General features: G+C 50.5%; 1 protein-coding gene across 1 annotated transcript in view; it reads right to left on the bottom strand.

Annotated features, from left to right (window-relative positions):
- Positions 1–20,284, bottom strand: part of WDPCP (WD repeat containing planar cell polarity effector) — a 180,889-nt gene that overhangs the window by 133,938 nt on the left and 26,667 nt on the right. The window contains exons 3-5 of the mRNA XM_068153001.1: positions 5,323–5,407; positions 4,049–4,093; positions 2,487–2,537 (exon numbers count right to left, since the gene is read on the bottom strand). Of these exons, the coding sequence (XP_068009102.1) occupies positions 2,487–2,537; positions 4,049–4,093; positions 5,323–5,407 (181 nt within the window). The remainder of the gene's footprint in view (positions 1–2,486; positions 2,538–4,048; positions 4,094–5,322; positions 5,408–20,284) is intronic.

Raw genomic sequence — 20,284 nt, 5'->3', positions numbered from 1 at the left:
AGCAGGCTGACACTGACCACCTGAACTTGCAGCATGAAGCAGAGTTAGCTTGAGGATTTCTTCTTGAAAAGTTGCTCTGCAGAAGCTGGGAACTCAAGCAAACAAGAACCTGCATGGCTGCTGCAGTCCCTCAGCAAACGGATTCATGTTCAGAAAACTCCTGTGAAGGTTCTGCCCTAGCACAGAACCCCTGAAACCCGGAGGCAAAGCCTCTCCTAGCCAATTGATTCATCTTCAGAAAACTCCTGTGAAGATCCTGCCCCTAGCATGGAACTTCTGAACACAGGAGGCAAAGCTTCCTCTGGAGCTGCTAATAACTGCCTTGTTTCATGGCCTAGAATCAAGGTCTAAGAACTTGTGAGATGTCATCACTGAAAAGTGAGCAGTTTTCCGTTCCCAAGTAGACAATTAAAACCAGGAGAAACTGGAACACATTGTCTTTTGCAAATCTAGCCTCTGTACAGGAAACCTGATGAAAAGTTTTGCCCTCCAAGCTGTCAGTCTGCATGCCAGCTTCCAGCCTGAGCGACTCAACAGCTGGCTTTACACCTCCCTGCACAACAGGAGCTCACAATGGAAGTGCCACAGAGTGAGAAACTGCAGGACTCCATACATCAACAGAGGAGCACACCAACGTACAACTGCTCTTTGTATTTCACTGGCCTGAAGCCAGTGTTGGTGGAACTGCTCTGATAATATTAATTAGACATGTAAGATCACATTTTCAATGGGTGCCTTCATAAACACTGCAATATTCATCCACAACTGCAAAATGGGGAAGTGCCTCTGCACAGATCCCAAACTACACAGGCAAAGCAGCAGCTGTGCCAGGCACTGCTCTGTGCTGGGCAACCCCTCTATTTACAACAACAAGCTGCTGCAGCTCCTGTTCCTTTTGCCTCTCACCCATATAGACTCACAGAATGGCTCAGGTTGGAAGGGACCTTAGAGATCATCTACTCCAACCTCCTGACAAGGGCAGGGACACCTCTCAACCAGGTTGCCTAAGGCCTCATCCAACCTGGCCTTGAACACCTCCAGGGAGGAGGCAGCCACAGCCTCCCTGGGCAGCCTGTTCCAGAGTCTCACCAGCCTCACACTGAAGAACTTCTTCCTCAGCTCCAGCCTAACCCTGCTCTGCCTCAGCTTCAAACCATTCCCCCTTGGCCTGTCTCTAGACACCCTCAAGAAAAGTCCCTCTGCAGCCTTCCTGCAGGATCCCTTCCGCTACTGGGAGGCAGCTCTAAGGTCCCTCTGGAGCCTTCTCTTCTCCAGGCTGAAAACCCTGAGCTCCCTAAGCCTGTGCTCACATCAGAGCTGCTCCAGCCCTTGGATCATCTCTGTGGCCTCTTCTGGCCTCACTCTAATAGTTCTGTGTCCTTCTTCTGCTGGGGATGCCAGAACTGGACCAGTATTGGAGGTGGGGTCTAAGCAGAGCAGAGTGAAGTAAATATAGAAGACAACAGTTGGGGCTTCTGCGTAACGGAGGTCAGCACACAGCCAGGGAGCAACACTAAGTGCTGTTGATGTGGAATATGGTTAGGAGGAAGGTCACTTAACCATCAACTCTTTTGCAAGAGGTGAAAAGCACCATTTGATCCTTTTCTTTTAAATTTCTGTTTAACTAAATGAATGCTACAATTTAACTTATGCACAAGGTCTCCAAAAGTATCTGGAAGTCTTAAGAACTGGTATGGCCTCACTGCCAGGAAGGACAAAGAATTGAAATGGTTTAGTGCTCATGGAGGTGCTGGGTATAAGGTTGGACTTGGTGATGATCTCAGAGGTCTTTTCCAACCTTGATGATTCTGTGATAACCCCTCCTGAGCCATCAGCATGATAAGATCTCATGTTAAGGCAATCCTTGCAGCACACATACCACCTTGTGAAGTCATCTGAAAATCAAATCAGATTTTTCAGGGTTGTCTTGAATGCTCTGAGCAACAATAACTGTGCAGGAGTTGTAACATCTGAGCTAAAGAAAAGTTGCACTCATATCAAAATCTGTAACTGTGTGTCACCAGAAGCTGAAATTGCTTTTAATCAGGTAATGCAGCAACAGCTACAAGCATTCTCTGAAGACAGCTGTTTGTTACCTGGAATGTTAATTTGGCTGAAAGTGATAACTTTCAGCTTTGAGGCAGCTGATATTTCATTTTGAGAGCTGATTGGGAAAATGCTTATTGCTCATCTCTTCCTAAGGAAAAGTTGGGGTTGTGATCACTTCTGTGGTTCCTCTTGCCAGGGGGTTTGAGAAGCAATACACACTACCATGCTTAGTGCCACAAAACAGATTAATCAGGAAGGAATAACTCCAACTGACCAATTGTGTGCTGTGGAATGCTGTGACCATCTCTCTCAGATGGCTGGTGCAGAAAGTTACATCAGAAGCAGGCTGTGGTTATTTGAGTGCTTTCCCTGGGCATCCCCAACCCAAGTGAATAATTTGGTTTTACTGCCACATAAAACTCAGGAAGCATCCTTACATTCTGCTGGCTTTTGCTTCTCTTCCAAGCAACCATGCTTCATCTGTGATGCTAAGGGAAAGGAAGGAGGAAAGGATGAGTGGCAATCCCAAAGTCTGCTGTCAGCAAATAGCAATCTTAGAGAGCGGATTCACACAAGCAGCTCCCACAGCTCCGGTGTTGTCAGCTTGTGAGGCAGATATGAAATGTGCAGCGGAGGAAAGGCTTCCACAGCCCAGCGGCTGGACTGCCGCTGCCCAGCCTCCCATCCCAGCAGACAGTGAAGTGAGCTCGGGCAGGGGGACTGAACAAGACGATCTTCAGAGGTCCCCGCTGGGATTCGGGGATGCCGTGCGCCGCAGCCGCCGGCAGCAGGGTGGCCGCAAGCGCCAGGTGCAGCCCGCGGGGTGCCCGCGCCGGGCTCCGCTCCCGCCGCGCAGAGCAACGAGCTGCGGCCGAGCAGCCCCGCTGCGCCAGGCTGCAACTTCCAGGATTAACGGGACTGATCAGACAGAAAATCGATGCTGGCTCCGCAGCGGCCGTCGCGGACACGGGGCAGGGCTGCGGCCGGCCGGGGCCTGCGCTCAGCGCGCTCACGATGCCCTCTGCTGGGGCTGCGGCACACGCCCAGGGAACCCCCGCGCGCACCCCCGCGAAACCCCCAGGGAAGCCCCAGAGACACCCCTGGGAAACCCCCAGAGAGACCCCCAGGGAACCCCCATAAAAACCCCCAGGTAAGCCCCCAGACAGAACCCCAGGTAACCTCCAGAGAGACCCCCAGGTAAACCCCAGATAGACCCCCAGGTGAACCCCAGATAGACCCCCAGGGAAACCCCCAGGTAACCTCCAGATAGACCCCCAGGTGAACCCTGGATAGACCCCCAGGGAAACCCCCAGGTGACCTCCAGATAGACCCCCAGGTGAACCCCAGATAGACCCCCAGGGAAACCCCCAGGTAATCTCCAGATAGACGTCCGGGTAGACCCCAAGGAAACACCCAGGTAACCACCAGATACACCCCCAGGCAATGGCCAGATAGACCCCCAGGGGAACCCTCAGATAACCCCCAGGTATCCACAGATAGACACCCAGGTAAACCAACAGATAAACCACCAGACAGAACCCCAGGTAAACCCCAGACAGACCCCCAGAGAAACCCCCAGGTAACCTCCAGATAGACCCCCAGGTAAACCCCAGATAGACCCCCAGAGAAACCCCCAGGTAACCTCCAGATAGACCCTCAGGTAGACCCCCAAGGAAACACCCCAGTAACCTCCAGATAGACCCCCAGGTAACTACCAGATAGACCCCCAGGGGAACCCTCTAATAGACCCCCAGATAAGCCCCCAGGTAAATGTCCAGATAGACCCCCAGTGCCCAGGAGCTGATATCTCTCCTGGGATGTACCGTGCCTCAGTCATCCAGCACCCAGGAGCTGATGTCCGGCTTTTGGTGTGCATCATCCCTCAGACACCCAACACTCATGTCCTTGGCCATGGTGTTTTCCAGAGCAAGCATTTAGTGTTCAAGATTTGACCTTGGCAAGTTTTGTTCAGCTCTAGTTGTGGTTATTTTTATTTTACCTGCTTCCTTCTTGTCTTGGTACTGGTGGATCCCAATATCTCCATCTGCACAAACGAATGTAAATGCAGTTAATGATGTGACACTGGAAACAAAACACAACTTAGTAACTGAGCAAGCCTCAGCATCTCCACTTTTGCTGGCTGGACTGAAGCATCAGAGCTTGGCTGAGATACCTGAAGGCTGTTAGGCCATTCAGAGACTTGGACAGACTGAGAGCTGGGCACAGAGGAACCTAAGGAGGCTCAAAAAGGATCAGTGCAGAGTCCTGCAGCTGGGGAGGAAGAATAAACTGCAGCAGGACAGGTTGGGAGGGGATCTGCTGGAGAGCAGCCCTGGGGAGAAGGGCCTGGGAGTGCTGGTGGGCAGCAAGTTATCCATGGGACAGCAATGTGCACTGGGGGCCAAGAAGGCCAATGAGGCTGGATGTGGCTGTGAGCAAACTGATGTAGTGTGAGGTGTCCCTTCTCTGGACACCTTCCAGCACCTCCAGATCCTTCTTGTAAGAGAGGCTCCAGAGCTGGACACAGAGCTCCAGGTGGGGTCTCAGCAGAGTGGAGCAGTGAGGGAGAATCACCTCCCTGGCCCTGCTGGCCACATTTCTCTTGCTGCAGCGCAGGCTCTGCTTGGCTCTCTGGGCTGCAGGTGCTCACTGCTGGCTCCTCTTGAGCTTCTCATCCCCCAGCACCCCCAAGGCCTTTTCTCCAGGGCTGCTCTCAAGCCAGTCTCTGCCCAGCCTGTATCAGTGCCTGGGACTGCCCTGACTCAGATGCAGGACCTTGCCCTTGGCCTTGTTGAACCTCTTGAGGCTGGCATGGGCTCAGCTCTGCAGTCTGCCCAGGTGCCTCCAGCATGTCAGCCACAGCACACAGCTCGGTGTCAGTGCAAGTATAACACTTCTAAGTCATCATGCAAAGCACCCAGAACATGCAGCCATTTCATATTGTCATGCTAAGAACAAATCACAGCCCCTTTGCAAAGCACAAAGACTGCAGACCTTCCTTCACTCAGAGTCATGAAACTGAAGCTTGCAATCAAGCAGGGCACAGATCCCTGAGAAGGAAAATGCAGCCCATTAAATGCAACTTTGGCACCCCTGAAAGGCTGCTCCAGCTGTATGATGAGAGAAGCCAAGGAGCTGACCAAGCTGACACCTTGTATGGCTGCTGAACATTCTCAGTGTGATACCCACTTTGCTGGTGTCCAGAAGTGAGCAGCAGTGTAACAGCCACCAGCAGGCTTTGCAGGGCTGGTTTGGGAACCAGGGGTAGCTCACCTTTAACTCGTAAGTTAGTCCTTAAAGACCACAGGAACATCTCAGTCAGGCAGAAAGACATCTGGTGGCAGATGGAGCCTTGGCACTGTCAGAAGGAAAGAAACTGTGTGAGCAAATCCATGACTCTGAATCCCCAGAGGAGCTGCAGGCATTTTGGACTTTAAGTGCTGGAAGACCCTGGCACCAGCAATGTTTTGTTACCTCAAAGCTGTAGTTTTTGACTGCAATAAAATGAGTAACAGACAGGAAAGACCAGGACAAGAAACATGCCTCTACATACATCCTGTTAAACACTGCACCAGGGTGCCCTAATGATGGGTAGGATCCCCTCAAAGCATTTCAAAGAGGCAGAGATGTGGTGTTGAGGGACATGGCTTAGCCCCAGCCTTGGTAGGGTTAGAGAAAGGCTGTCCTGGATGAGCTGAAGCCAATTCTGAGGTTCCATGAACTCTCCTGTGCTGTTGTGAGAAACTCATCTGAATATTCCCACCAGAGGATGTGTTGTGGTTCAAGGGAGCATCAGGAATCTTCTGAGACACAGTCCCTAAGGAATTTCCTGCAATGCTGTGGTTATAATTGGGCCATCAGGTCACTGACTTCAACTTCTCTCACTAAACTGAAGAATCCACCAGAAGCCAGCCTTGGAGGGGGACATTATACCAACACAGCACATTTGAGAAGCACTCTTGGCACAGTGCTGCACAGCAGCTCTTTTCTTTTCTGAAGTGGGCTCTTCAAGCCAGTGCCCGGGATGAGAGACAGCTTGGCCAGTTCATGCTCTGAGCTCTACACTGGAACCTGCCAGCTCCAGCATGCTGGAGGTCAAGGGTCTGTGCAGAAATGCTACAGAACATCTCTAGAGAGTCACCTGGGTGCCACCTCACTGCTTGTTCACATGTCAAAGCCCAGGCACAGTTGTTGCTGAGCTGTCATCCCAGTGCCTGCTGTCCAAACCACAGCAGTGCCTGCCCTGCCTTCAGCAGCAGGCTCCCCATGGGTGCTATTGGTTGACTCTCCTGCAAGACAGCTGCTGATTACCTGAACAGATAGGGAGATGAAGCAGAGTGCAGCAGTGTGACTTTGAGGGAGGTCATGCCATTCACCAAGACTCTTGGTTTACCTCTCAGCCCCACCTCTCTCTGACAACAGTCATGAAGCCAGGAGTGGTTCTCCAGCTGGGGCTGCAGGCAAGCAGCAGCTGCCTGTAAGGGCTCTCTGGCAAGAGTGGGTGTGAAAAGTTAAGGAGGTCACAGAAAATAGCTATAATTGACCTGGGATTTTACTTCAGAGAGTGAAAAGTTCATATACACATTTTGATAAAGAGCCTGCAGGCCTCTCTATAAAGGAGACAGCAGATAAGTGATGCCAAGCACAGATATCCAGCACTGACAGATGACACAAGGCAATTACAGAAGCACTAAATGTCAGCCTGCTCGACGTTGTTCTTGCAGATAGTGGCTGGGGGTGTAAATAAACCCACTTTGCAACACCAGGGGTCAGCAGGCCATAAAATTTCATAACACTGATTGCTTGCCATCAGCCAAAAAAGGATAATAAAACCTCTCTTTTTGAAGCTGAGCAGAAACAAGCATCAGCAGGTGAAGCACCTGCAGATTATTCAAGCCCAAGGAAAGTCCTTGCAGCGCTGCCCTGCCACTGCTGTAGCTCCTCCTTGCAACGAGGGAGGTGTCTCCCAGCAGCTCTTCCACAGAACCAGCTCACACTGGAAGCTGATGATGTAAATGTGTGGCTTTACAGCAGTGTTGCTCACAGTAACACATCTCAATTGTTGCCTTCCACTGAGGCCTCTGTGCAGAGGCACTTCGGGCACGGGCTGGCCGCTGCTGCTAAATGAGCAGTGAGCAGAATGAGGCCAAAGCCAGGAGTGAGCCACAGCCTGCTGTGAATTTTCACTCTGCTTGCACCTGAACAAGCTTCCTGACACCCAGTGACAGGATAAGGGCAATGGATGGAAACTCAATCACAGGAGGTTCCATCTCAACATGAGGGGAATCACAGCTGTTAGGGGTTGGAAGGGACCTCTGGAGATCATCCAGTCCAACTCCCCTGCCAGAGCAGGGGCACCCAGGGCAGAGCACACAGGAACACAGCCCAAGGTGGGGTTGGAAAGTCTGCAGAGAAGGAGACTCCACAACTTTTCTGGACAGCCTGCTCCAGGCCTCCAGCACCCTCACAATGACAAAGTTTCCCCTTCTCTTCCCTCCTGTGGCACCTCCTCTGCTCCAGCTTGCCCCCAATGCCCCTTGTGCTGTCCTTGGACATCCCTGAGCAGAGCCTGGCTCCATCCTCCCCACACTGCCCTGCACATCTTGATCACCAGCAATGAGGGCAGCCCTCAGGCTCCTCTGCTCCAAGCCCCAGAACTCCCTCAGCCTGGCCTCACAGGGAGATGCTCCACTGCCTGCAGCAGCTTTGGGTTTCTGTGCTGGACTCCTTCAAGCAGTTCCCTGTGGTCCTTCTTGAACTGAAGGGCCCAGGACTGGACACAATATTCCAGATATGGCCTCAGCAGAGCAGAGTAGAGGGGCAGGAGAACCTCTCTAGACCTATTCAGCACGGCCCTGCTAACCAGCCCAGGAGGTGAGTTAATTCTAAGTGCAGCACTGACACCATAGCCTGAACACCTCTTCACTTCACCTTTTGCTTAGGTGCTGCACCAACACATTTCCCACCACAGTCTCTAGCTCTTGCCTTCCACATTTCCTGCTCCACACCCTGACTGATTACTTATTGATAAGAATATATTCCAAAGCACACTGGCAAAATTGGTTTGACTTTAGTGTTGGTCTCTTCTCCCAGGCAGCCAGTGACAGAAGGAGAAGACACAGTCTCAAGGTGTGCCAGGTCAAAGTTTGGGCTGGATGTTAGGAGGAAATTCTTCACAGACAGAGAGATTGCCCATGGGAATGAGCTGCCCAGGGAGGTGGTGGAGTCACCATCCCTGGAAGTGGTTCAAAACAGAGTGCAAGAGGCACCCAGTGCCACGGTTTAGTCGGCTAGAAGGTGCTGGGTGATACCTGATGATCTCAAAGGTCTTTTCCAAGCTGGTTAACTCTGTGTGCTTCTGTAATGAAGCCTGTACATTTGCCAGCTGTGCTTAAACACAAAGCTACCCCTGAGCCCACTGCAGGGGCTGGATAAATGGACTAGAACAAACTGATTCATTTTAGATCCACAGCACCTTTACATGTGAAGGTTTCCTGTCCTCTTTTCCAGAACGTTTTGCCACTTAAATAACTGCCAGCAGCTTCTTTACCTTGACCTATTTTTCTCCTGGTTTGTTTTGATGCAGGCAATAAATTAGGCAAGCAATAAAGGAAGCTTCACTACCATTTGAATAGCCTTCTCCAAGGCTGGTGGAGCTTCTTGTTTGTGAGCATTTACTTTTAAAGTAGAGTTTGTTGGGGTTTTTCCACACACCCCCCGCTTGCTGTACTTGAATTCCAGTTAATCCAGTGAGACTTGTATCTTGCTTTCTACAATGCAACACTAAAACAAACCCCAAACCCTACCATGCCTGCGTGCCTGACTTCCTTTAAAGAAAGATTTGATTGCAAACACAAACAAAAAGCTTTTCTTCTTTTGTACTCCTTTATGATCTTCAAACAGGTTGCTATGAAAAGGACTCCTACCTTCTCCCCACCCCCCCTATTTTAAGCCATACTCACCTCTGCAGTTAGGAAAGACACACACACACACACAAAAAGAAGACAATTTCTTGTTGCAATAATTAATTCCTGATAGCAATGCTACAGGAGAGTTTGTGGTGTTCTAATTATGCAGCCACGGGGCAGGGAAAATAACTTTGAAGAGGGGAAAAAACCAAACCCTGCATCTGTTCAAACATTTGCATAAGGACATCTGGAATTTGGAGCTGGGGACAGAATGGACCCAGACATAACATTGAGCTACAGACTGGCCTGTATCAGGAACAGTGTGGCCAGCAGGAGCAGGGAGGTCATTCTGCCCCTGGACTCAGCACACCTCGAGTCCTGTGTCCAGTTCTGGGCCCCTCAGTTTAGGAAGGAGGTTGACTTGCTGGAACGTGTCCAGAGAAGGGCAACAAAGTTGGTGAGGGGTTTGGAACACAGCCCTGTAAGGAGAGGCTGAGGGAGCTGGGGTTGCTTAGCCTGGAGAAGAGGAGGCTCAGGGGAGACCTTATTGCTCTCTACAACTACCTGAAAGGAGGTTGTAGCCAGGCAGGGGTTGGTCTCTTCTCCCAGGCAACCAGCACCAGAACAAGAGGACACAGTCTCAAGCTGAGCCAGGGGAGGTTCAGACTGGATGTTAGGAAGAAATTCTACACAGAGAGATTGCCTATTGGAATGGGCTGCCTGGGGAGGTGGTGGAGTCACCATCATTGGAGGTGTTTAGGAGGAGACTTGATGAGGTGCTTGGTTGCATTGTTTAATTGATTAGGTGATGTTGAGTGACAGGTTGGATGCGATGATCGTGAAGGTCTCTTCCAACCTGGTCTATTCTATTCTATTCTATTCTATTCTATTCTATTCTATTCTATTCTATTCTATTCTATTCTATTCTATTCTATTCTATTCTATTCTATTCTATTCTATTCTATTCTATTCTGCTGCTCTGAGGAGGGCCAGGAGAGGGAAGTATTTGGACTCTAAGCACATCTAGTTTCAAAACTCTACCTTGTTAAAAACTGTGAACAAACCAGGTCCACTCCGCAGTGTGAGGCAAACAGCAAGCTGGGGTAGGGGCTGTGTGTGGGCAGAGAGAAAGAGCAAACCAAAACTGAGTGTTTTCTACAACAACAAAAAGATTGAGGCCATCTGGTTGCTAAATCACACCAAAACCCTTTTCCTGCCAAACAGAATCTTTCCTGCCAAACAGGATCACAGAATCGCAGCATGTTAGAGGTTGGAAGGGACCCCCAGAGAACATCCAGTCCAAACCCCCTGCCAAAAGCAGGAGCACCCAGGGTAGTCCATACAGGAACACATCCAGGTGGGTTTGGAAAGTCCCCAGACAAGGAGACTCCCCAGCCTCTCTGGACAGCCTGTTCTAGGACTCCAGCACCCTCACACCAAAGAAGTTTCTCCTCATGTTGAGGTGAAACCTTCTTTGTTCAAGTTTCTATCCCCTGTTCCTTGTCTTATTACTGTGCATCACTGAAAAGAGCTTGGCCCCCTCCACTTGACACCCACCCCTCAGTTATTGACAGATATTGATCAGATCCCCTCTCAGCCTGCTCTTCTCCAGACTAAACAGCCCCAGGGCTCTCAGTCTCTCTTCACAGTGAAGATGTTCAAGTCCCCTGATCATCCTCATGGCTCTCTTTTGGACTCTCTCCAGCAGCTCCCTATCTCTCTTGAATTGGGGAGCCCCAAACTGGACACAGCATTCCAGGTGTGGTCTCAGCAGGGCGGAGTAGAGGGGAAGGAGAACCTCCTGAGCCCTGCTCCAGAAGTCACTGGAGATGCTCTGTTAGTTCAGCAGCTGACCCAGGACACGAGCCCTTGTTTGAAGCATTCATGCCTCTGCAGTGATGCTGATCCGAGTGTGGTGAAACAGGACACTGTCCTTCTGACTCTCCTGCTGAGGAATCCAAAGCAACCCTGCCTTGTGGCCAGGCTGCCAGACTGCCTGCAAAATAGACAGCCCCATGGCAGCATTTGGCCTCCACTGTGGTCAAGAGCTGCCCAGACCTGATGGGCTGCATCTCCTTCCATCCAAAGCTGGCATGGCACTAATGCAAACGTGCCAAGGTCAGGCCAGCTTCATCCTACCTCTCATGTCAGCAGAGTCAGAGAAGCTGCCAGGAAGATTCCTGCAGTTGCCTTTGACCAGCATTTCAAAAAGTTTCAGTCTCAAACCTGTCCTACAAGAGAAAGTCAACAGATGCAGTAACTGCCTGCACCATGCCTACACATCTGAGTATGCACAGTCAAGCCACATTGAGCTGCAGGATCTGCAAGAGATCTCCTAGATCATGGATCTCATCCAACACTTCTTCAGGTAGCCTTTCCTCTTGCTCAACACACCATCACCACTGGAGCAAACTGCTAGGTGTCCCTTTCTGACCAGCTTCCCCTGCCTCCACAAGCTGGCAATCACAGTGCCGTCACTGGATGTGCTAGATCCTGGTACTGATGGAGAGGTCACTTCACTCACCAACCCCAGGCTCATGGCTGGAAAGAGGAGAGGTGACTGCTCTACCTTCTGCTTGGCAGAGGCCAGTGGGCCTTCATCTGGCACAGCCTAGTGGTCCTTCATTTCTGCACAATGAATGGGGCAGGCCATACAACTGATGCTTTATAACCTGCTTTAGATGTAGAATGGACTTCTAGCCAGCTTGGTAGTTTAGAACTCTGTTTCTGCTGTAGCAGGGGGCAGGCACTGCTCTGGTACCCATTTATCCCAGGAGCACCAGCTAAAAGCCTGCTCAGGACACTGATGAGGTAAGCAAAGAAGAATGGCAACAGGGAAGACTTCTGTGAGAAAATTCTGCTGCTGGCTTGCAGCATCTGGATGTGGTCCTGTGTGATTTACTCTAGGGAAGCCTGCTCTAGCCATGGGGTGGGACTAGACAACTTTCCAGCTGCTGCCAGACTTGTCAATCTGTGATTCTGTGACCTTCCCAAGGTGTAGCCCCATTACACAAAGCAATGTGAAGTGGTTTTCCACAGACATGACCATCTCTTCTTTTAGGCAACACTGGGGGTGGCTTCAGGCCACCTGTCTTGCCTGTCCAGCTTGTTTTCCTAGAGCACAGATTGGAAGGAGGCAAGACTGACACGAGACATGAGGAGCATCCCTACCAGCTTTAGTCACTGGTCAGCATACCCAGTACTGTTGATCATCCTTTCCTACCACAGCATCACAGAATGATCTGGATTGAAAGGGACCTCCAAAGATCATCCAGTCCAACCCCTGCAGTCAGCAGGGACATTCTCCACTAGATCAGGTTGCCCCGAGCCCTGTCCAGCCTCACCTTGAATATCTCCAGGGATGGGGCCCCAACCCCCACCCTGAGCAGCCTGTTGCTGTGTTCCAGCATCCTCCTGGTGCAAAATTTGCTCCTAACATCCATTCTAAATCTTCTCTGCTCTAGTTTGAAGCCATTGTCCCTGGTCCTGTCCCTGCAGGCCTTTGCAAATAGTCTCTCTGCAGCTTTATTGCAGCCCCTTCAGATACTGGCAGGCTGCTATTAGGTCTGCCCAGAGCCTTCTCTTCTCCAGGCTGAACACCCCCAGCTCCCTCAGCCCATCCTCATAACAGAGGTGTTCCAACCCTCCAACCCCTTGATCATTTTCCTGGCCCTCCTCTGGACCCTCTCCATCAGGTCCATGTCCTTCCTGTGCTGAGTACCCCAGAGCTGGACACAGCCCTACAGGTGAGGTCTCCCCAGAGCAGAACAAGAGGGGCAGGATCCCTCTCTCCAGCTCTGGCCACACTGCTTTGGATGCAGCCCAGGCTGCCCTTGGCCTTCTGTGCTGCAGGCTCACACTGACTGCCTCTGTCCAGCTTCTCCCCCACCAGCACCACCAAGTCCTTTTCCCCAGGGCTGTTTTCTATCACCTCTTCCCCCAGCCTGGACTGACAGTGAGGACTGACCCAGCCTAGGTGCAGGACCCTGCCCTTGCTCCTGTTGAACCTCATGAGGTTCCCCTGGGCACCACCTCTCCAGCCTGCCCAGGCCCCTCTGGATGCCCTCCTGTCCCTCTGGCATACCAACAGCACCACTCAGCTTGGTGCCATCTGCACACTGCTGAAGGTGCCTCCACCCTGCTGTGATACAAATATTAAGGAGCACAGGTCCCAGCACAGATCCCTGAGGGACATCACTGTCATTGCTCTCCAGCTGGCCGTGGAGCCATTGAGCAGAACCCTCTGGATGCCACCTCCAGCTCTTTCCTTATCCATTGAACAAATCCACCCAGCAAATCTCTCTCTACATCTCTCCAGCTTGGCCATCAGGATGCTGTGGGGACTGTGTCAGAGGCCTTGCAGAAGTCCAGACAGATCACCTCCATGACAATGCTTATTGCCTCTGCTCCCAGCACCAGCTGATGAGGTCATGGCACATGGGGGCCAAAAAAACACAAAGCAGCTCTTGGTTGTGTTTGACAAGGGCTTGTAGTGCTATGACGAGGGCCAGTGGCTTTGAGCTGGGAAAGGGTAGATTGAGAGTGCACATTAGGAAGAAATTCTTTCCAGTGAGGGTGGGGAGACACTGGCACAGGTTGCCCAGGGAGGCTGTGGATGTTTCCTCTCTGGAGGTGTTCAAGGCCAGGCTGGATGAGGCCTTGAGCAAGCTGGGCTGGTGGGAGGTGTCCCTGCCCATGGCTGGGGGGGTGGAACTGGATGATCTTGAAGGTCCCTTCCAACCCAACCCATTCTGTGATTCTTTTAACCATTCTATCAATCTATGAAATGTTTACTGAAGGTATCAACCCTCCAAAAGCTGTTACAACTATAGAGTACAGCACCAGAAGGAGTGATTAGCTTAGTGAGATAGAAGATTAGGCAGACTGCCTGCTTTCACCTAACCAGTCCCTGTTACCTGCCTGCTTCTAATTCAAAGGCTGGGAGCTCAACCACTGATCTGCAGCAGCTACTCAAACCCTCTACCAGCAATAAAAAACAGTGTGCTACTTTTGAAACAGTTTGTAACCCTCTAATTGGATCCTGCTCTGCTACCACTGGGTGGCTTAGTCCCAGACCCAAGCAAGCAGAGTGAGCACAGTGTCTTCCACACTACAGTCCCGGTATGATCTGCACAAGAACAGCACCAAACAGACTTAGCAGGTTAGGGCTAAAGTTTGCTGGTCCCTGTGCAGTTGCACTCTTAGATGGCAGAGCTGCTTAGCACCTTGTTACAGGGCTGCCAGAGGTCTCCTTTAAAAACCTCTCTGATCAATGACCTTCAAAATGACACAGGACACCACCTTCAGGGGTGTCCTCACAGAACTCTGGTGCTACCAGCCCTTCTCTGCATTCATTCAGAAGCTCTAAACTCTATCTAGGGAAAACAGGGATGTTGACAAGATCCAGTGAGCCTGCTGTTGGAGATGCTGAAGGTAGATGTGTTACCTTTGTCTGCTTGCAACTCCCACTTTAGAAACAAATCTGAGTCTGAACAAGACAGTCATAGAATCCTACAATGGCTCAAGTTGGAATGGACCTCAGAGTTCATCTACTCAAATCCCCTGCCCTGGGCAGGGACACCTCTCAGCTAGACTCAGCTGCTCAAGGCCTCATCCAACCTGGCCTTCAACACCCCCCAGGGAAGAACAGATTGGAATGGAATGGAATGGAATGGAATGGAATGGAATGGAATGGAATGGAATGGAATGGAATGGAATGGAATGGAATGGAATGGCATGGAATGGCATGGAATAGAATAGAATAGAATAGAATAGAATAGAATAGAATAGAATAGAATAGAATAGAATAGAATAGAATAGAATAGAATAGAATAGAATAGAATAAACCAGGTTGGAATAGACCTTTGAGATCACTGAGTCCAACCTATCATCCAACACTATCTAAGGCAGCCACAGCCTCCCTGGGCAGCCTGTTCCAGAGTCTCACCAGCCTCCTACTGAAGAACTTCCTCCCTCAGCTCCAGTCTAACCCTGCTCTGCCTCAGTTTCAAACCATTTCCCCTTGGCCTATCAGTGGACACTCTTGTCAGAAGTCCCTCTGCAGCCTTCCTGTAGGATCCCTTCAGGTACTGGAAGACAGCTCTAAGGCCCCCCCAGAGTCTTCTCCTCTCCAGGCTGAACACACTTTCAAGCTCTTAAAGAAACACAAACAGCCATCACATGTTGTGCTGGTGTTATCAGACTCCAATCAGCAATCCAGTGGTGCAGCCCTGCTTCACAGAGCTGGCCCTGGTGATGACATTTACATGAATTAAACAAAAATGCAGATACTGGTTGCCCAGGGAGGCTGTGGCTGCCTCCTCCCTGGAGGTGCTCAGGGCCAGGTTGGATGAGGCCCTGAGCAAGCTGGGCTGGTGGGAGGTGTCCCTGCCCATAGCAGGAGTTTGGAACTGGATGGTCTTTAAGGTCCCTTCCAACCCAACCCAACCCAACCCAACCCAACCCATTCCATGAATCTATGAATTTGCAGCCTGTTAAGGAGTATGGTGGTAGGGAGGTTTCACCCAGTTTCATTCCATGTGTTCTTGCCACACAAGCACTACCAGTTGAGAAGGCCCTTCCAGTCTCAGCAGAGCCATCCAAGGGACCAGTGTCCCCAGCTGGAGACAGCAGCAGCACAGCCTGCGACAGCAGTGTGGTACTGGGAGCACAAGAGCCTCTAGGTGTGCAGTAACCACTGGACACCTGCTGAAGGGACATCCTGCTGTGCCCTCTGGTAAAGGCTCAGGAGGTTATATGACTTCTTAAGAAGCTCCTGAAGAAGACCTGTACCCCTGCAACTTCCTGGGATCAGTACCAGTTCCTCTACCTGTCAATTCACATTTTACCAGAGAAGGACTTCCACAGTCCTGGCAGCACTCAAAAGCAGCTGGCTACCAGAAATTGTTAATCTAAAGCTGAAGAGGTGTGCAGAGATGAACCAGCTTGTCCTGGAGGAGTCTGCTCACAGGCACCACCTCCAAACATGTTCAGGTGGCAGATTCTTATACTCTAGGTGTCACTAGGTCTGCCCAGGGCAGTGCTGCAGTCACCATCCCCGGGGGTGTTCCAACAGCCTGTGGATCTGGTGCTTAGGGACATGGTTTAGTGGTGACCCTGCAGTGCTGAGCCAAAGGTTGGACTGGATGAGCTTGGAGGGCTCTGCCAACCAGATGCTCTCTGTGATAGCTGAGGTGCACTGCTTTGTGCTCTGCTCCCCTGCCTGAATTTAATGACTTTCATTTAAGTCTTAGGAACTGGTTCCATAACAGCAGAATTTTCTCTTAGAAGCCTTCCTCATTGCCATGCTCCTTCAGTTCCTCATCAGTGTCCTGAGCTGGAAGTGCAGGCTTTCAAATGGTATTCCTGGGATAAATGAACGTCAAACCAGTTCCTACCCTGCTGCCTGCCTGTCCTTACACCAAAACCACACCATTTGCAGTTTGATGCTGAATGAGGAGCCATGGTGATCCTAGAGAGAAAACCAAACTTCACTGGCCTAAGAGTTTTGGTGTTGAACCTTCAGCAGCTCCAGCAGAGATATACCAAGCACAGCTGTCCCCCTGTTCTTGCTGCAAAGAAATGGAGTTGCAATCACAGGCAGTAATGTGGCACCAAGTGCCATCAGTTACAGAAGTCACTAATTTGCCTGGGCCTCAGGTGTATTTTCTTCTGGTTTTGCATCAACAATCACAGAATGCCATCATTTTGCTGCTTGGAATCGTTCCTTTGAATCACCTTTAGTTGCCTGCGCTGCAACCCTCTGCATTCCAAGAGCAGCACTCCACAAAGTCCTGAAAATTAACTAGGTAATCCTAGGAAGTAAAAGGATTCTTCAGGAAACCTACAGAGCCTTAAAGCTAAGTAGAGTGGGGTTTAGGCAAGGAGAGCTCCTCGGTGCAGAAGCACCCTCTAATGGCTGCCTACTGCCTGCACTGGAGACCTGGAAAAGCAGTTTAACAGCTCCCCAGCAAAAGGAAGAGGAACTGCTCAAATGTGAGAGAAAAAGGAATGGGAATATGGGAATGCACAAAGATTAGTCTCACACACAGCCCCTGCTGCACAGCCACAACACAGAAAGAAGAGCAGCAGCAGCCTGAAGACCTTCTCAAACCAGAGCCTGCATGACAACAACGTTCCCTGTTCTGGAGCTGGAAGAGCTTTCTGTGTTTGCCCAGCTTTCAACCATTCCTCACCATCCTAAGACAGACAGAAACTGACTTTTCCTATCTCACCTCAATTAATTTTTTCCTCAAAAGAAAACCAGCCCCAAAAGGCATCAGGAAAATGCTAAGTCCAAATCAATCAGGTTGGAACTTGCAAGTCCTTGCTCCCAGCTCAGAGTTGGCCAGCGCTGAAGGATGATCCCAGCAGTGGATGATCAATGCTGCTATCAACAAGGAGTTCAACTTTTGTTTTCATTCTTGTTTTGTTGTACCAGAGATTCTAGAGCTGCAAAAAACATTTCTGCTGTCTCAAAATGCTAAGTCCAAATCAATCAGGCTGGAATTTGCAAGTCCTTGCTCCCATCTCAGAGTTGGCCAGTGCTGCAGGTTGATCCCAGCAGTGGATGACCAATGCTGGTATCAACAAGGAGTTCAACTTTGGTTTTCATTGTTGTGTTGTTGTACCAGAGATTCTAGAGCTGCAAAAACCATTTCTGCTGTCTCAAAATGCTAAGTCCAAATCAATCAGGTTGGAACTTGCAAGTCCTTGGGTCCTGCTCCCAGCTCAGAGCTGGCCAGCGCTGAAGGTTGATCCCAGCAGTGGATGATCAATGCGGATATCAACGAGGAGTTCAACTTTTGTTTTCATTGTTGTGTTGTTGTTAGAGCTGTCTCAAAATGTGCCTTAGGAACATTTTTTTCCCCTTTCTGTTCCACAGCTTTGCAGATTGATATTTTTTTCTGAAAGCACCCCAAATTTACTCCCAGAACTGCACCATTCCCCCTCCCCACCAGAGTCTGTAGCTAGCAGGCAGGCTGTTGTCATGAACTGGTGAGCTCTCAGTGCTCACACAGAGCCAGTGGCAGACAGAGCAATTAATAACAGGAAGGTAATGAGGCTAACCAACCAACTTGCTTCTCAACATCACTTTTCAAATCTCTTTGGGCTAAATTTTCAGGCAGAGTGTGGGGAATTAGCCATAGCAATCCCATTAACGCTAATGAGTGTTCCATGGCTAACTCCCCATGCTCTCTGCTGAAGATTTGCCCCTCTATCTCTCAATGAATACATGCAGATGCCCAAAGTCCTTTGATGGAGCCTGAAGAAATTAAGGGCTCTATTCTCAAGTAATTGACTTATCTTTTCCCCCTGTGGACCACCTTCTCCCTATCAGGATGGGTGTGATGTCTGCATTACCCTCACTGCAGAGCTTATCCCAAGTGCAAGGTTCCTGCAGGAAGGCTGAGGAAGCTCAGCCTCACAGCTGAGAACACAGTGTAGGGGCCCAGCAGCACCTGTGTCCTTCAGAGATCACCTGTGACCTTCAGAGGGCATCTGTGTCCTTCAGAGATCACCTGTGACCTTCAGAGATCACCTATGTCCTTCAGAGAGCATCTGCATCCTTCAGAGCAGCACCTGTGTCCTTCAGAGAGCACCTGTGTCCTTCAGAGAGCATCTGCATCCTTCAGAGCAGCACCTGTGTCCTTCAGAGAGCACCTGTGTCCTTCAGAGAGCATCTGCATCCTTCAGAGCAGCACCTGTGACCTTCAGAGAGCACCTGTGTCCTTCAGAGATCACCTATGTCCTTCAGAGATCACCTGTGTCCTTCAGAGATCACCTGTAACCTTCAGAGATCACCTATGTCCTTCAGAGAGCATCTGCATCCTTCAGAGCAGCACCTGTTTCCCTCAGAGTGTGTTGTCTTCAGAGCAGCACCTGTGTCCTTCAGAGCAGCAGAGATCTGCCCTTTTTTTCCTGAAGAAAAGCAGGATTTAGGGAAGTCAGCAGCCTGAGAGAATTGGAAAGCATCCCCACAGCCTGGGCAATATGAGCCCCTGCAAGCCACAGCTGAGTCACTGTTGAGAGCTGGTGGAGGATGTTTGTTATATCAACTAGGAAAATATGAAGCAGGGAAGGGCTTCCAGGAGCTGCCTCCTGGTTTTTAACAGGAGGGGAGAAGGCATACTTTTGTCATCTTTTCAACTGCTGCTTGCAAGCAGACAACCTTGTTCTCTTTACCCTTCTTCAGAAGCCTGCTTGCCCAGCTGAGCACAGCATCAGCTCAAGCTCCACAGTGGCTTCAAAACAAAGTGCCAAAACGACTGCTTGGGCAAAGCTCTGCATCACAAACCGTGGTTATAAATTGTTGGCTTCCCTGGTATTAAAGTACTTAGAACCCTAGAATGGCTCAGGTTGGAAGGGACCTCAGAGATCATCTACTCCAACCCCCTGCCCTGGGTAGGGACACCTCTCAGCTAGACTCAGCTGCTCAAGGCCTCATCCAACCTGGCCTTGAGCACCTCCAGGGAGGAGGCAGCCACAGCCTCCCTGGGCAGCCTGTTCCAGAGTCTCACTACCCTCACACTGAAGAACTTCTTCCTCAGATCCAGCCCGACCCTGATCTGCCTCAGCTTCAAACCATTTCCCCTTGTCCTGTTTCTGGACACCCTCAGGAGAGGTCCCTCTGTAGGAGCCCTTCAGGTCCAAGTTCTTTACACATGTGAAAGTTCTTTATTAATCTGCCAGCTGCAACTGCCCAGGAAGACATTAAATAATGTTGAGCTTTTACTGAGAGGCTTCTGAAGCATTCCAGAGGTGCCTCAACCTATTCAGTCAATGAACAGCTTCACCTGATAAAGCCTGGGAAGCAACCCTCCAGGAAGACTCCTTTCATCCAGGAAGACACAGCTTGCCTTCCTGAACATCACTGCTCTTGGAGAGCAGACCTGGATAGGTCAGGGGTGATACCCAGCTGCCTGCACCTTCCCTAGAAACCATTTGGACTAGCCTCTCCAAATGGATTGCCTGCTTCCTCTCTGCACACAGAGCTGACAGGTCATTCAGGTGGAGCCTAGGTGAAGTGTTCTACGTGGAATCATGAATGAAGAGAGAGAGCAAACCCCCTGAAATTATGCAGTGCAACCACACGTGAGGAAATTCCCTCAGAAAAAGCACAACCCTTCTGGTTAGACCTGAGGCTGAAGATAGGGCATTTAGATCCAACTGCTTTTAGCTTCTGTGAAGGCTTCTCTTCTAGATAAAGGACCCAAGGTGTAGCCCCCCTGGGAACATCAGCCTGTGTGACTCTGAAGCAGGCCTCCTTCCACAGCAGCACATTCAGACAGATCTCCTCTTCCCACTGAAAGGTCTTTCATCCAAGC

The sequence above is a fragment of the Melanerpes formicivorus genome, unplaced genomic scaffold (assembly GCF_026170545.1).
Source record: "Melanerpes formicivorus ecotype bairdi unplaced genomic scaffold, bMelFor1.0.p_v2 SCAF_25, whole genome shotgun sequence".
Lineage (NCBI taxonomy): Eukaryota > Metazoa > Chordata > Aves > Piciformes > Picidae > Melanerpes > Melanerpes formicivorus.
The sequence above is the reverse complement of the archived record's forward strand: the minus strand, read 5'-3'. Positions and strand labels throughout refer to the sequence as shown.